The sequence below is a fragment of the Pelophylax lessonae genome (genome assembly GCF_965119305.1).
Source record: "Pelophylax lessonae genome assembly, chromosome: 7".
NCBI classification, from domain to species: Eukaryota; Metazoa; Chordata; class Amphibia; order Anura; family Ranidae; genus Pelophylax; species Pelophylax lessonae.
The window spans coordinates 170,152,974-170,171,351 of record NC_138774.1 but is presented as its reverse complement, the minus strand read 5'-3'; the positions used below and the strand labels follow the sequence as shown (position 1 = coordinate 170,171,351).

At 40.5% G+C, this 18,378-nt stretch overlaps 1 protein-coding gene across 1 annotated transcript in view; it reads right to left on the bottom strand.

The window, feature by feature from the left end:
* ARHGEF9 (Cdc42 guanine nucleotide exchange factor 9) overlaps positions 1–18,378 on the bottom strand; it is a 621,241-nt gene that overhangs the window by 475,773 nt on the left and 127,090 nt on the right. The window contains exon 3 of the mRNA XM_082263895.1: positions 5,719–5,859. Coding sequence (XP_082120021.1) covers positions 5,719–5,859 — 141 coding nt within the window. The remainder of the gene's footprint in view (positions 1–5,718; positions 5,860–18,378) is intronic.

Sequence of the window (18,378 nt, the reverse complement as noted above, 5' to 3'; positions counted from 1 at the left end):
GTAGCAAACCAGTGGGTGAACTTCCAGGATCTCAAAGGTCACACTTGCGACCGGGCCCTGGCATTGCACCATTGTGGGGAGGCCCCAAGATTGCAGGAAGGCGGCCCATTGCAGAACTTGTGAAAGGATCCTACTGCGGGACCATAATAAAAGGCCATGCAACGAGAGTAAAGAGCCCCAGGATTAGTGGGAAGAGCCCCGGGCTTGAAGGGAAGGGCCCCGGCCACGGGTCTGGGGGGCCCTTCATGGTTTCTTGCATCGGGGCCCTGAAGGTTCTAGTTACGCCTCTGACACTGTGAATCTGTAATTGCCAAATATGCTGTAGAAATCTCCCTCCACTAAGTATGGCTGCAGCCATTTTAACTCTGGGCTGCTGAAGCTGTTGCCTGTTCGCTTCCTAAATTTACACAGACACACAGAGACACAAAGACACACAAAGATACATATACAGTATCTCAGAAAAGATAGTACACCCCTCACAAATATTTTATTATATCTTTTCATTTGACAACACTGAAGGATGACACTTTGTTATACAAGCTGTACACTCACTACTTTACATTGTAGCAGTGTAAATTTGCTGCCCTCTCAAAATAACTCAACATACAGCCATTAATGTCTAAACCCCTGGCAACAAAAGTGAGCCAGGGACTGGGCCGCAGGGCAGTATTCCAACATGATAATGACCACACACAAAATATTGACACTTTGGGCCCAATTTGGACATTTTCACGTAGGGGTGTACTCACTTTTGTTGCCAGCGGTTTAGACATTAATGGCTGTGTTGAGTTTTTTTTTAGGGGACAGCAAATTTACACTGTTATACAAGTTGTACACTCACTACTTTAGCAAAGTGTAATTTCTTCAGTGTTGTCACATGAAAATATATAATAAAATATTTACAAAAATGTGAGGGGTGTACTCACTTTTGTGAGATACTGTATATATATATATATATATATATATATATATACACACACACACACAGACACAGATACACGTATATACAGACACACATGCGATATCTCACAAAAGTGAGTACACCCCTCACATTTTTGTAAATATTTTATTATATATTTTCATGTGACAACACTGAAAACATGACACTTTGCTTCAATGTAAAGTAGTGAGTGTTCAGCTTTTATACCAGTGTAAATTTTATGTCCCCTCAAAAAAACTCAACACACAGCCATTCATTTTTAAACTGCTGGCAACAAAAGTGAGTACACACCTAAGTAAAAATGCCCAAATTGGGTCCAATTATGGCACTTTTCCACTGCAAGTACCGGCTCGGCTCTACTCGGCCCTGCTTGCTTTTCCACTGCTGGTACCGCATGGTACGGTGTTGGAACGGTTCGTTACGGTACGGCATGGTTTGCTTTTCCACTAAAGTAGTACTAAAGTTAAGTGGGTGGGATAACAACGGGGTGGGTGGGATTCTCTGACCAATCAGTGGCTAGTAGTGACTGCATGCAAAGGATTGTGGGATATGGTACCGGGTATGGTACCTCTTGGAACCACAATCGAGGTGGTACTGTTTTGGAGAGCCGTACCGTTCGGTTCCATGCAGTGGAAAAGCGCCGCCGTACCGTACCGTACCGAACCGTTCCTACACCGTACCATGCGGTACCAGCAGTGGAAAAGCACAAAAGCGAGCCGAACCGTTCGGTTCCATGCAGTGGAAAAGCGCCATTAGCAATTTTCCCTCCCCGATGTCATGTGACTCATTAGTGTTACAAGATCTCAGGTGTGAATGGGGAGCAGATGTGTTAAATTTGGTGATATCGCTCTCATTCTCTCATACTGGTCACTGGAAGTTCAATACTGGTCACTGGAAGTTTGCTGAAGACAAGCAGACTAAGGACAAGGATTATTGGAACCATGTCCTGTGGTCTGATGAGACCAAAATAAACGTATTTTGCTCAGATACTGGTCACTGGAAGTTTGCTGAAGACAAGCAGACTAAGGACAATGATTATTGGAACTATGTCCTGTGGTCTGATGAGACCAAGATAAACGTATTTGGTTTAGATGGTGTCAAGCATGTGTGGGGGAAACTAGGTGAGGAGTACCAGAGCATGATCCCCTCTCTTCGGAGACTGGGCTAAAGGTTAGTATTTCAACATGATAATTGACCCCAAACACACCTCCAAGACAACCACTACTATCTTAAAGAAGCTGAGGGTAAAGGTGATGGACTGGCCAAGCATGTCTCCAGACCTAACCCTATTGAGCATCTGTGGGGCATCCTCAAACAAAAGGTGGAGAAGCGCAAGGTCTCTAATATCCACCAGCTCTGTGATGCTTGTCATGGAGGAGTAGAAGAGGACTCCAGTGGCAACCTGTGGAATCTCTGGTGAACTCCATTTCTAAGAGGGCTAAGGCAGTGCTGGAAAATAATGATGGCCACACAAAATATTGACACTTTGGGCCCAATTTGGACACTTTCACTTTGAGGTGTACTCACTTTTGTTGCCAGTGGTTTGTTGAGTTATTTTGAGGGGACAGCGAATATACACTTATACAAGCTGTACACTCACTACTTTTCATTGTAGCAAAGTGTAATTTCTTCAATGTTGTCACATGAAAAAAATATTTACAAAAATGTGAGGGGTGTACTCAGTTTTGTGAGATACTATACAGACAGACACACTCACACCACTGCCTGCCTGCACGTCTCCTCTTTTTGCTATCTCCACCCTCATCCAGCCCCCTCCAGCTCTCCTTGGCTCTCCTATGACTCATCCCTCTTCCCTTGCTGGCAAACTCTCACAGGAGTGAGAGAGAGAGAGCTGTGTATGATGTCATTAGCATAGGCTTTTTACCAGACAAGAAAGAGGAAGTGGGCTGTTTAAGGTAAAAAATGTTTTACTATCCAAAGTTAAAACAACAAGGGCAGAGGATTTAATAGATGGAAAGATGAAAAAAATGACTGAAGAACTGCTTTAAGGCACAATAAATTAGTTTTAAGGGTTTTAAACTATATATGTTTAATTTTTTTGCCTTCATGTCTAATTGCTGGTTTTGAATGGTCTGGAGCTCTATAAGTACCGCCAACATGCGTTGAACGTTTGGAAGACCACATGTAAACCAGCCTGTCTGACCTTTTTACCAGAAGGTCCCTGATTTATGGTATGTACATCTGATTCCTCTTAAAACTTTCTTCCTCACTAAACTTTCATTCGTTCAAAGGAAGGATTTGGACTTTTTTCACTAGGAAGTTTTTTTCACATGGAGGTTTTCAAATAAGGACTATATTCATGATTTCACTATTTTATCAATGCAGCACAATATTTACATATGTAATAAATGTTGTTATATAATTAATTCACTGAATGTAGACTTATGATATGTTTTATTAATTATTTTCACAGAGCCTGAAGAAGTGGGATATTTGGGACATACAAAATGGATCATGTAATGACTGTTGAAATCCTCCCTGCTATTGCCATCCAAAATTTTGGAAACCATCTGGCCTGAATATAATAAAGGATACAAGCATTTTTATAGTGGGGTAGGAAAGTCAACAACCAGTGTTGGGGTAGTTACTCAAAAAAATGTAACTAATTACTAGTTACTAGTTACTTCTGTAAATTGTAATGAGATTACTTTACTAGTTACTGCATTTGAAAAGTAACTTCACTACTTATTACTTTACTTTCCTCTTTCTTAATTGACCGTGTAGAAGAAGATACATGACACTTTTCTGCATAGAGTTTATTGTATAAACACAGGCTTTGGGAAAAATGAGAACAAAACCTGAAAAAACAGAATAAAACATAAAGTGCAACAAAAAGTCATAAACTTCATCCCTCTCTATTCTTCGAAAATAATGATTATATTGCACGGCTTGGGTAACGCAGGAAAGCGCGTTCCTATAGTCTAGTAAAGTAGTGTAGTTACCTCCTATAGCCTAGTAAAGTAGTGTAGTTACCAATATTAGTATTGTAACTAGTTACTTTACTTAGTTACCAAAAAAAGTAATTTAGTTACTGTAATTAGTTACTTTGTAACTCGTTACCCCCAACACTGTCAACAACATACTGTGAAACAAATAATCTTTTATTGTGAAATATGTGGTGGATTCATAAATGAGCCCAGTCTGAATAGAATGTGATTTTTAATGTTCTAATAGAACTTGAATACATTTATGACACTTTAACAGAGGGATATACTATATAGATATTTTAGCACCTTCAAAGTCCCATACAGAATTGATTTGTTTTTTCTTTTGGTAGTTGGTTGAGGCAACAAAAGTGCCCAATGGCTTGGTTTAACAGTGGTGGTGGTGGTGGGGGGGGGAGCTAGATGTCAACCACGCTAGCTCATAATCCAGAACACAAATCAGAATGGGACCAAGTGCTACATGCATTCAATCCCCTGTGGGATTCAGCAATTTTTAAGTTGTGGTGATACGTCTTCTTTAAAGAGGAAACTTTAGTCAAACTCAAAAAGTAGGATATTATATTTCAAATAAGAATCTAATGAAAACAGTAAACTAACACTTTTTTCTACAGCAAAATTTCGAAAAGGCAGCATATATGCAGTTCCGGTACCAGGGCATTAATGTCTGTCCTTGGGGCCTGTGAATCCTAGAATTCTGTCGTAAGCAAATTTTGACACTTACTATTGGTTTCAAGAGTTAGACAATCTCCCCTGCTTTCCTACTGGCACATCACTGTGGCCTTAGTGGCCAACAGGGAAGCATAGATGGTGGTAAAGTGCAGGCCAGTCTTACTGCAGGTCACCTAAAGTGATAGGCAGGTTCACAGATAAATAAGGAGTACGAAAGTTTAGGCCAAGGTCCATTTTCACAGAAAAGGTAGAGATTTGACCATTAGTATTTATTTATTGTTTATATGCACTATTGGTTTTGCTCAGTTCTGTTTACTATAAATTCAAACTATACAACAGTATGTACAATAAAACATATGAAATAATAAACCCAATAATATCTAAGCCATTAGATATCCCCAGTTGAAAAATAACTGAACAATCAGCTATTTAAAGTGGATGTAAAGGCAGAAGGTTTTTTTTTAGTTTTTTTTATCATAATGCATTCGATGCATTAAGATAAAAAACCTTCTGTGTGCAGCGGCTCCCCTCAGCCCCCCTAATACTTACCTGTGTCCCAACTCGATCTAGTGATGTTGCATGAGAGCCTCGGCTGTCCAGGACTCTCCCTTCTCATTGGCTGAGACAGCAGCAGGCGCCATTGGCTTCTGTCAATCGAAGTAAGTGAGCCAATGAGGAGAGAGAGGGGGTGTGACCGAGCCGTGGCTCTGTGTCTGAATGAACACAGAGATGCAGCTTGGCTTGGGTTCCCCCCTAGCAAGCTGCTTGCTATTGGGCACTTGAGAGGAGGGATGGGCAAGGAACACCGGCAAAGGACTCGAGAAGAGGAGGATCTGGGCTGCTATGTGCAAACACACTGCACAGAGTAGTTAAGTATAACATGTTTGTTATTTAAAAAATAAAATAAAACAAGATTAAATATCACTTTAAGCTACCACATTGATTTATTTCAATCCTACCACCACCACTGGTTTACAGTTTCAGCTTGAACATCTCAGAGAATGCCACCACCAGTGGCAAGTGGACCCTCCAGCCTCATTGGCTTATACTTGCCACATGGAACTTAAAGAACTTGAGTTTATGCTGGTAAAAGTTTCCTTAGGGTACAACCGCTGCTTTATACAACCAAACAAAATTAGTTACCTCAGTAGTTATTTCTCTTCCATTTTCACATACTGTTTGAATGTTCTCCCTGATGTGTTCCTCTGTGAACTCAGAACCTCCACAGTGCACAATTCCTTCCTCTTCTCTGGAGATATCAAGAAGTCCATCGTGCCACTGTTCCTGGGAAGGAATATAATGCTGTCATTAGCAAATTTGACACTTTCTATTGGTTTAAAGAGTTAGACTATTTCTCCTGCTTTCCCATTGGTTGATCACTATGGTCTTACTGGACAACAGGGAAGCACATGTGGTGGTAAAAAGTGGGCAAGCCTGTCAATATTATTCAGGTCATCTGAGGTGATAAACAGGTTCACAGATCTAAAAGGGGTATAAAAAAGTTTGGTAATGATCCATTTTCACAGAAAAAGTGGAGATTTTAATATCAGTACTTATTTACTATTTATATACTCCAATAGTATTGCCTAGTTATGTTTTCTAAATTCCAACTATACAATGTAATTTAATAGCTTGTGCACAAAATATATGAAATAATAAAGCCAACAATATCTAAGCCACTTAGTAACCAAGATAGTTTACGTGTGCCTAAATAGTTGTCCCCATCTGAACTCAAATATAAGTTATTTAAGCCATTTACTTCCATCTTGCCACCACAACTGGTTTACAATTTCAGTTTGAGTTCTTAAGAGAAGCCAAAATCAAGAACATGACCTCAAACTAACTGGAGGAAAGTTCAAAACTAATATTAGAATGTATTTTTTTACTGAAAGGGTAGTTGATGCTTGGAATAAACTTCCCACAGAGGTAGTAAGCCAGTCACCAGTAGGTGGCTACAAACATTCTTGGGACATACATAGATCTATACTCAGACAAAAAAGTAAAAAAAAAAAAAAAGTACAAAATATGTATAAAACAACTGGCAGACTTGATAGGCTACTCTGTCTTTTTTTCTGCAATCACTTTTCTATGTTTCTAACACAGAACCACGGGTGGCAAATGGACCTCCTAGTCTCAATGGCTTATACTTCCTGTATGAAACTAATAGAGCCACCTCTTTATGCTACCCTGTTCTTGTGGAACTGCACTGCATCTGAGCACCACAAACCAAGAATACTATTTAATTAATTTGTATTATTTTAAGCAATCTCCCCCATCCATCCATCCATCCATGTCTCCATGCTTTATTTTGCTGAGAAATCACACCCCCTAGCATTTCTGGTTGTGGCCATTTTGAGTAAAGGCAGATGGTTCATGTATCATTTACTTCCTGGAATCCATGTGCTCTTAGCTCAGGCATAGGCTAAGTTGAGATCCCTCCCTCCTCTCCTGTAGACTCCTGGGATGCATGACATCATTTGCCTAGGCATTGAAACCCGGAAGTAACTGAAGGAATGTAAAAAAAAAAAAGTTTAAGACCAGAAAATATTATATACTTTCCTATCTATTTACTAATGCTTGCAGCATAAGGATTACAAATAGGCCATGTTGACTGAGAGAGTGAACTTCCACTTTAAGTGTGTGCTAGCAATGGTTTCCTTAGACTGCTACTGTTGCCTTACATAACCAAACAAAATTAGTTACTTTTTGACTTTAATGCCCACAGTGTTTTTTCTGCAGTGGAGAAATTGTTTGCAGGTGGGGACTAATGTGAATGGTCCTCATATGACTTTAAAAAAAAATGTATATGCAAGTCTCAACATATCTTGCAACAGACCCAGTTTTGTTGGCCCCCAGGTAAAGACATTTTTTTTCCTCTTCTTTCAACAGGTATACCACGATTTCTTTGATTGTGATACAGCAAAGTAACAGGCTCTTTAATGCCGTGTTGGCATACAAAGAAATGGTGTGCTCTAGAAATATACAAAGTATTGTATACATGACTACGGGGTCCAGGTCACCATACAGCACATATTTACAGATGATGGTGACCTATGAAAACATACAAAGAAAGGGGAAAAATATCTCACATCATACTCTATAGAATGTACATTTAGATATACAGTATACTATGTGCATTTTTTAAGTTGTGATAGGAAACCTGTAGCTCTTTCTGCATGAAATGATGCTATAACCCTAGAAATATTTGGGCTATCCTTTCTGACCTCCTTAGAATATTTTTATTACCTTTAGTCACTGACCTGGAACATGTATGCTGCTCGGGAGTTCTGACTTTACCCTGACTTCCTTTGACTTGACAGCCATGTATCACTGATGACAAGTTTCCTTTTTCATACTTGTATACATATCCAGACAAGTTTCCTTTTTCATACTTGTATACATACACAGCTATGTTCAAAAATTATATATATAAATCATTATATTAAGGTAAAAGTAGGCAAGCAAGTTCAACTCTGTGCACAGAGCCAATTTAAGCTCACATGCTCCAGAGCCACCAGGAAAATGGACCACCAAAAGACTCGTAAGTCATGGAAAAACGTGATTTTAAGGATGGAAAAAAACTCAGATCTTGATGCTGAAGCCAGGATAATTTGCATTCTAAACAAAGTAATGTCATTGCTCATACTGCGTTTCACAAACAAGATACGTGTAGTTAAGCCCTACCTGTATTCCATATACAGTGCCTTTGCGAAAGTATTCGGCCCCCTTTAACTTTACGACCTTTTGCCACATTTCAGGCTTCAAACATAAAGATATAAAACTGTAATTTTTTGAGAAGAATCAACAACAAGTGGGACACAATCATGAAGTGGAACAAAATTTATTGGAAATTTCAAACTTTGTTAACAAATAAAAAACTGAAAAATTGGGCGTGCAAAATTATTCAGCCCCTTTACTTTCAGTGCAGCAAACTCTCTTCAGAAGTTCAGTGAGGATCTCTGAATGATCCAATGTTGACGTTAATGACTAATGATGATAAATAGAATCCACCTGTGTGTAATCAAGTCTCCGTATAAATGAACCTGCACTGTGATAGTCTCAGAGGTCCGTTTAAAGTGCAGAGAGCATCATGAAGAACAAGGAACACACCAGGCAGGTTCGAGATACTGTTGTGGAGAAGTTTAAAGCCGGATTTGGATACAAAAAGATTTTCCAAGCTTTAAACATCCCAAGGAGCACTGTGCAAGCGATAATATTGAAATTGAAGGAGTATCAGACCACTGCAAATCTACGAAGACCTGGCCGTCCCTCTAAACTTTCAGCTCATACAAGGAGAAGACTGATCAGAGATGCAGCCAAGAGGCCCATGATCACTCTGGATGAACTGCAGAGATCTACACCTGAGGTGGGAGACTCTGTCCATAGGACAACAATCAGTCGTATACTGCACAAATCTGGCCTTTTTGGAAAAGTGGCAAGAAGAAAGCCATTTCTTAAAGATATCCATAAAAAGTGTCATTTAAAGTTTGCCACAAGCCACCTGGGAGACACACCAAGCATGTGGAGGAAGGTGCTCTGGTCAGATGAAACCAAAATCGAACTTTTTGGCAACAATGCAAAATGTTATGTTTGGCGTAAAAGCAACACAGCTCATCACCCTGAACACACCATCCCCACTGTCAAACACGGTGGTGGCAGCATCATGGTTTGGGCCTGATTTTCTTCAGCAGGGACAAGGAAGATGGTTAAAATTGATGGGAAGATGGATGGAGCCAAATACAGGACCATTCTGGAAGAAAACCTGATAGAGTCTGCAAAAGACCTGAGACTGGGACGGAGATTTGTCTTCAAACAAGACAATGATCCAAAACATAAAGCAAAATCTACAATGGAATGGTTCACAAATAAACATATACAGGTGTTAGAATGGCCAAGTCAAACTCCAGACCTGAATCCAATCGAGAATCTGTGGAAAGAACTGAAAACTGCTGTTCACAAACGCTCTCCATCCAACCTCACTGAGCTCGAGCTGTTTTGCAAGGAGGAATGGGCAAAAATGTCAGTCTCTCGATGTGCAAAACTGATAGAGACATACCCCAAGCGACTTACAGCTGTAATCGCAGCAAAAGGTGGTGCTGCAAAGTATTAACTTAAGGGGACTGAATAATTTTGCACGCCCAATTTTTCAGTTTTTTATTTGTTAAAAAAGTTTGAAATATCCAATAAATTTTGTTCCACTTCATGATTGTGTCCCACTTGTTGTTGATTCTTCACAAAAAATTACAGTTTTATATCTTTATGTTTGCAGCCTGAAATGTGGCAAAAGGTCGAAAAAAGTTCAAGGGGGCCGAATACTTTCGCAAAGCACTGTAACAGACAACCATTGTCAAATATTATATCTCACCTTACCAACCTAGAATTATCATTATACCTGTATGTTCACATTGCATTTTCTTTTTTTAAAATAAAAAAAGACTTTCTGTTGTATATACTTTTCTTTAATGCTATGATTCACAGTAACCAGCAGATGGTGCTAACACACTTATTTTTGGATAACACATAAGTACTAATGACTGTGAGTGTTATTTTACTAGACATTTTCCAGTTGAACACATTAAATCTCTAGATGGCAAATAACATTATGACACAGGCCATTTTGCTGCAATGTACTGAGGACCTCACATGCACATTGTGATCAAGAAGTAATTTGTACAGCTACATCCCTGCACTGTGATTCCTCAAGACATTAGTTCCCCATAATAACAAAATGGACAGTTTATATCTGAGGACATTACTCTTCCTTCTGCAAGTACAGCATTAAGGTGAGTGAACATTTAGGCCTCCTCCAGATTACTCCTTATTGTTATTGTAAATGTCACCTTGCAATTTGCTATAACACTATACAGCTACAAAAAGGCCATTGTATAATATTGGATGCTGTCTTGAGAGCTGCGTTACCTTTTACTGTATTTTAACAGTCAATCCACACAAAATTGGTGTAGGGGAGTCTTGGAGGGATTTTGTCACTTTTCCCATTTGGGTTAAGGTGACAAGTTCTCCTAAAATAATACACCTCCCCCCCTCCCCCACCATTACCACTGATACTCACCTTCACTGCGCCCTATTCAAAATGAAAGGGCTGGAAGGCAGAAAATTGGAGAAGGGTGTATTTTACCCATGTAGCATATTTTTAAGGTGCATTAGAGTTCCATTTACAATGAAAAGTATTGCACCGCCTTAATGCATGTAACACGGGTTACTATGCACTACATTAATGGGTCTTTAAGTGTATGTAAACTCTAACAACTCTAACTATTGAGGTCCCAAGCGGTGGGCAGGTTTGACGCTTCATGTGATCACTGTTGGAATTGTAATTTTAATAAATGTGAGTTTAATATTTGAAGCTGGGATTTGTCTTATCGCTTCCTAAATATTTGGGTACTGCAGCCAGGGCCAGCCCTACCATGGGTCCTACTGGGTTCATTGGACCCAAGCAGCACTTTGAAAGGGGCAGAAAATTGATGCCCAAGATTTTTTTTCCAGCAGTTTTTAGTGCAAAAGGATGAGTATGAGGAGGCGGAGCGTCTCCTTCGGGGAACGTCCCTCACATGATTGTGGTGTGCGCAATGACGTCAGACATTCAGGCAAACAAAATAACACTGGAGTTTGTGGTTTGGAATTGAACATAATGATATGTCAGATGATTTTGCATATGGACAAGGAGCTGTTGCATGTAAATCTGACTTCCTGATAAATTTAATATTAGTTTTAATTATCATGATATAAAATAATGGATGTGGGGGGCCTTTTGGTGAGCGTGATTTTTTTTTTTTTTGGGTGGTGGGGGGCAGCATTTTATTCTTGGACCCATGCAGCACAATGTCTTGGGCCACGCCTGACTGCACCATTGGAGATTGTCCTTTTTGTTTCTACATGTGCTAATTTGGAGCATTGGCAAGGACTGTGGAGGCACCGAGTGAGCGGTCAGCAGTAATTATCTTTCTTAAAATTGCCAGAAATGCTAAATTAACAGAAATGTTGTAAGCTCTCTTTCTGTCTGCAAGGAGGGATTATGTAGATGAGAAGAGGGCTGTGTGCTTTGTAATCTATCATATTTCCAATCCAAGTACCTGCATCATTCTGTTTTTAGCCCTGATGAAGGGAGAGTGCTGAGCCCCGAAACGGGTTGGCTATTAAAAAATAGAATTCTTTTTAAAAATCTGTAAAAGCTGGTGTGGCGCTCCCATTCTTTCAAAACGTCATCAGAAATAAAGTAGGCAGGGCTGACACCACGTACATAAAAATTTAGAGCTGTGTTGTCATATCAAAGACAAAGGTAGGAGCAGACTATATTTCTGGTACATAAACAGTTTTTTTTTTTTAATATTTGCAGCATATTTAAATTTATAGAACCTTGGGAAATGTGCATGTATTTTATATACAGTATGTACTAAATATATATATATGTATATATATATAATGTGGCCTTGACATACACTTTAAAGCCCAATTCTGGGCACAAAAAAAAAGGCCCTTGCTGTGGGCCTCCAGAAATGTACTAAATCTTCATATATGTTTAATTTGGCCTTGACATATGGTTTAAACCCCCCAAGAAATTAAAAAAAATACCCTTGCTGTGGGCTTCCAGAAATGTACTAAACATATATGTAGCACTGTCCCTTAGGGAGCTGCTGAGTGTGGATTCCCCTGGGTTACCCATAGCAACAGTCTGTAAAACGTATCACTTTAAGACTTGGCTCAGACAATGAACAGTCCAGGGGATTTGTTTTTTTTTTTTTTTTGTGTTTTATTGTAGAACTTGGATAGGAGAAGGAATGAGTGGGATACTCCAACTTGAACTACGCACAATTTCTGAGGACACTAATTATGATGTGTGCGGCAAGGCCGCTGCTTCAGCTTGCCACTGAAGTGAAGTAGAAAATAGGTTTCTGACTGAATTTCTCTTCAGGGTCCTGACTTGGCACCCCCTTTCTCACTTCCCATGCATGCTAGCCCCTTGTCCACTGACTCTCCATTGGAGTGGTCCCCTTCATGGGCAGACCCCTGGCAAGCTTCCTGGTACCCACGGACACTGTTTTTCCCTGGGTTGCTCTGCCTTCAGCTCCACTCTTCAGTATCCTGGACCTCCTGGCTCAGCATCACATAGTTAGTCCACTAGGTCGACTGCCCATGACCACCTTCCTTGCTGACAGGAGGAGAGAAAGCCATCACCCTCCTCCTGGGACCTGGCTTCCCGCCAAAAGACCGCCCTGTCACATGTGCCCCTTGCTTTTATGACCTATCCCAGGATGCACCACTGTTGTGCACTCCCACTGGGACAGCCACAAAAGCCTGTGTGTCACTGGCTGGGTTTCCTCCACTGTCCAACAGGCTCTCCTATTGGATAAAGTGGGGACACTCCCTCAGACCAAGTGAATCACACATCTACACATGTAACAGGCAAAACTACTGATCAGGCTCCCCTGATAAGCAGATGGAGCAAACAATGCTTTTACCTAGCACCTACCTAGGAGGGTGCTTTTACCTAGCACCTACCTAGGAGGGTGCTATATATATATATATATATATATATATATATATACACATTTATTTATTTATTTATTTATTTTTTATTTGGCCTTAACATACACATTAAACCCCAACTCTGTGCCCAAAAAAAAAAATACTCTTGCTGTCATGGCTGCGGTATTTTTAAACAGACGTGTGCATGAAAGTATATTAGACCATCAGACCAAATCTGATCTGCAGATCTGACCGGACTTCTGGTTGCTCGGACAGTGTTAATCCAGAAAATAATGGTACCAATCCTGGGAGCTGGGGAGTGGTGCATATAATGCAGAAAAATTAAATAAGAGGAAAAACGTTTAACAGGTCTAGATAGCATAGGTATAGATAGTAATAGATAGGTCTATTGACAATGGCACACAGCTGAATAAAAAAATCATTTATATTTAGAATTGTACACAAAGTCTACACTCCATGAAAGCTGCACTCCAGGCAAACAGATAAGTACAGAGATGAAGTGCTTATATGGGAGCTGTTTACCTGTTAAATGATTTGTAGTTCTGTTTAATTAGTCCTGTGTTTTACAAAGTCCTTCCACAGAGCAACTTCAGCCTGGTGACCTGACTTCTCCCTGCTTCAGTTAAGCTAAATATCTCACAAACATACAATTTTCAGCATATAATATATATTAAGGCAGCATTTACACCTGAGCAAGGCGCTTTCATGCGTAATTAGGCTCTTTTATTTAAATGTTTTTATAATCATAGACAAGTGTTTTACAAGTTTATACACATTTCAGGTATTTGTGATTCAGCCAATGGAAAGTACTAGTGGGAGGAGACTCAAAAATGCCTTAAAGTAGAAGTCCACCCTAACACTAAAATCTCTGCATCTACAGACATCCACGATCGAACACTAACCTATCTAGCCCTGTAAAGATGAAATCAATACACCTACCATTTTTTAAGCCGATCTGACCCGGTCACTCGCTAAGCAGTGGCTTCTCTGTGGAGGCGGGTGCTGCAAACACATCAGACAATGGAAGCCCCATAGTAAGTCTATGGGTGACGTCACTTCCCATTCATTTCCCACCCATTGTCGGTTGTGTCCTCTGTAGAGCTTCCACCGCTGGAGCTGGATTGGATCAGCTTCAAAAAAGGTATGTATACTGATTTTTTCTTTACAGGGCTGGATACTTAGGTTAGTGTTAGATTGTGGATGTCTGTAGATGCAGAGATTTTAGTGTTAGGGTGGACTTACACTTTAAATTCTCCTGAATAAACAAACACCTGAAGAAAAGCTTGATTCAAGCTTTTTCAGCTGTTCCCACTGAAGTCTAATGAACACTGCAAGTACTGGCTCGGCTCTACTCGGCCCTGCTTGGTCCTGCTTGGCCCTGCTTGGCCCAGTTTTCTTTTCCACTGCTGGTACCGCATGGTACGGTGTTGGAACGGTTCAGTACGGTTTGGTATGGTTTGCTTTTCCACTAACGTAGTACTTAAGTTAAGTGGGTGGGATAACAACGATTCTCTGACCAATCAGTGGCTAGTAGTGACTGCATGCAAAGGATTGTCGGATATGGTACCGGTATGGTACCTCTTGGAACCACAGTCGAGGTGGTACTGTTTTAGAGAGCCGTACCGTTCTGTTCCATGCAGTGGAAAAGCGCCGCCGTACCGTACCGTACCGAACCGTTCCTACACCGTACCATGCGGTACCAGCAGTGGAAAAGCACAAAAGCGAGCCGAACCGTTCGGTTCCATGTAGTGGAAAAGCGCCGCCGTACCGTACCGAACCGTTCCTACACCTTACCATGCGGTACCAGCAGTGGAAAAGCACAAAAGCGAGCCGAACCGTTCGGTTCCATGCAGTGGAAAAGCGCCATAAGAGACCAAAAATGCCCAAATCTGCCCCAAAAGAAACCTGTACAGCTTTTGTAGCTTTAGGCATCAGAGCACTTGTACGTGAACAGTTACCCTTACAATACATGGGATTTTGGATGTTCAGCATTTTGGAGCTTCGAGCTACAAAATGCTCAGCTGTGAATGGGGCCTTACTGATCAACTGATTACTGATCACTAATCTACAAAACATGAAAATAAAATCACCTGTGGTGAGGTGACCAGATGTCCCTGTCCAAGGACAGTCACTGCTTTCAGGAGACTGTTCACACATGTAAAGTGTCCCTGGATGTGTCCCGAGATGTTAATAGGGCTTCTGATTCCTTGGCAAATGTGTGCAAACTAAACCCCTGTTTTAACGCAAACTGTTGGACAGGCCAATTCGGTTGTTTGGAGGCTGGTCAGTAAGTTAAGCTGGGAATTTTCTTTGGTTTTGTTTGGAAGCCCCTTTAAGGTTCAAAAGACACTCAAAGTTGCTAAGATGCTGGAAACCTCCTCTCTCCATTTCTCTCTTACCTGTTGCTTGATTGGACAGCGCAGCCTGGGAGGAGAGAGAGAGAGTAGATATGTAGTTGGCTTGCATGGACTTGCCCTACCCCCCCCCCCCCCAACCCTTCTGAGCCAAGGCATGGCAGAGAGACCAGTCCAAGAGCTTGGAAAGAGCCTCTACAAACTGCTGGAGGGCCCTGAGCTCAAGGGCAAGGCCAGTGTGGGCGCTGAATTGAGGAAAGAGTGGGGCAACAATGTGGGATAACAGACTTGATGGAGCCTGTGCATTTTGCCCCCTCTGTACTGCCACCACCATCTTCTGCGCCCCCCTCCTCACTTCTTACACAAGGGCATTTTTTCCCTTAGGAGCAGGTTCCAGTTAATCTTCCCCATTTAAGCCACTCCCGTTGTTACTTGCAATCTTGACATACCCACCATTCACTGCCTAGTGTACTGTCTTACTTTCTATCCAGGGGGGACCCAGGTCTTCATTACACCAGTCATGCTCACATATTGTGACACTGAGGTTGAATTACTAAAGCTGGAGAGTGCAAAATCTGGTGCAGCTCTCCAGTTTTAGTAAATCTACCCCTATGTGATCACTTATAAAAAAAAGAGGGGGGAAAGTGTTTATAATGCTTTTTTATATCTATACAATGTTTTGCCTTTCGTTTCTATTTGAAACGAAATGAGTTGTTTACAATGTGAAGGTTTACATACACTTTAAATGTTTTTTTTTTGTGTTGTATTGAACTGCATCTGGTTTTTATTGTTCTGTAGTATGCTGACATGTTTACTTGAGCGAATGATATCTTTCTCTGTCATCCCCTCCTGTTTAGTGCTAGTTAGCTTAGACCTAGTCAGCCCCCCATGTTTCTTCCATGTTCTCTGAGTCAGTATTAGTATATTACAAAGACACAAAGACAGGGCATAGGAATGGTGCCAAGTCAGCACGTGACCATACTGTCTGGTCATACTGGGTTTAATGAGGTATTTCAATGTATAAAGCAGGATTTGAAACAAAACAGTAGGGATCAAGCACTGTGCATCAATGGGAGTTACAGGCCTCATGCACATAGAATGTGTCGGCAGATAAGAACCATTTGGCCCATCTAGTCTGCCCAATATATCTGAATCCTATGAATAGTCCCTGGCCCTATCTTATATGAAGGATAGCCTTATGCCTATCCCATGCATGCTTAAACTCCTTCACTGTATTTGCAGCTACCACTTCTGCAGGAAGGTTATTCCATGCATCCATGGAATAACCTTACATGGGGGATCTGAACAAGCTCCTCTGAGCGCTAGAACTCCTGGTAGAAAAAACTGCTTAAAAAAAGCCTTAAGCCATGCATTGTACACATATTTAGGTGTGTTTATCATTTGAGCATTAATGCATTCTATTGGCCAGAATATTAATTTATTATGACCATTGTAATGCACACACCTAGCGATAAAAATCTTATTATACACACCAGTTTGTCTAGAAAACATAGTATACAAATCGCTGAGCTATTTAAAAATAACATTGTCAGTACATTTATATTATAGATAATTTTATCAGTTAACTTTCACATTTTTACATTTTTGTTCTATACTTTATGGTTTGAAAATGCATACACTCTCTCTAATGACAGCACGACTGCATTTCCCCTCTCCAATGACTACTATGCCAAATGAATGTAGTTTAGCGTCCTTGCTAAAGGACTGCTGTGACTTCTAAAATCAAAACATGATTACTAAAACGACCAGCCTGAGCCAAATTACAGACTTGCATTGAGAAAGGACAAATAGTAAAAAACACCCACACAGCAGCACTGCTAAGCAGAATACACATGCTGCGTATGTAATACACGTAGATGTGGTCCCTTTGAGGGAGACAACAAGAGATAGTGGAAGTACTCAGTGATTCTCACCCATGCAGGGTGATTGGGCAGAGGGGGGAAACCGATTTACATTTTTCGCAGGATTGTTAAGCGCTAATATGGGTCCCAGAATTTGGATGCTCTGAGTGATTTTGGGTGGGGAAGAGCCTTCAACCCTGACTACGGGTATCTTGGTTCTGTGACGGTTAACCTGTCTGTGAGAGAGGGCTGAAAATGGCAGGAAACATTAATCAGGTGACCATGAGGTGTGTGGAGCAGGTCATACCTGTGGAATAAGCTGTGTGCTGTTTGGAGACACTGCTGAACTGTATTGACCTTTTCTTTGGACATATGAAGCAGGTGGGGGCTTGTTGAAAATGTTAAAGGACAAGTTTATGCTGGTGATGAGCCAAAGTTTTGCTTTGTTCTGGAGATTGATGGACTGTTTTATTTTCTCATACTGACAAATTAGCAACTTTTGTTTGCCTTTTTTGCTTTTACAAGAGTGGCTAGTGATCCGGAATGTCCAACTATCACTATATATATATATATATATATATATATATATATATATATATATATATACACACACACACAGTGGGGAAAATTAATATTTGATCCCCTGCAGATTTTGTAAGTTTGCCCTCTTCCAAAGAAAGGAAGGTTCTTTAATTTTTATCATAGGTGTATTTTAAATGAGACAGAATATCAACAAAAAATCCAGAAAAAAACACATAAAACAAATGCTATAAATTAAGTTGCATTTCAGTGAGTAAAATAAGTATTTGATCCCCAGGCAACACATTACTTAGAACAAACAGAAAGGAGCATGGCATAATAAATTGGTACAGAGACACATTGTGATCAATAAAAATGATAAATAAATTGATCTAAAAAAAAAAACATTCAAATTCTGGATAGGTAAAATACAAATAATGAATAACAAAGTTCATATAGTCCATGAAGTACTATCAGGGCCGGCGCTACCACTAGGCAAGTTAGGCAGCCGCCTAGAGCACACTGCCGCCTAGGGCGCCCGGCCGCTGGTTTCCCCTAAGTTC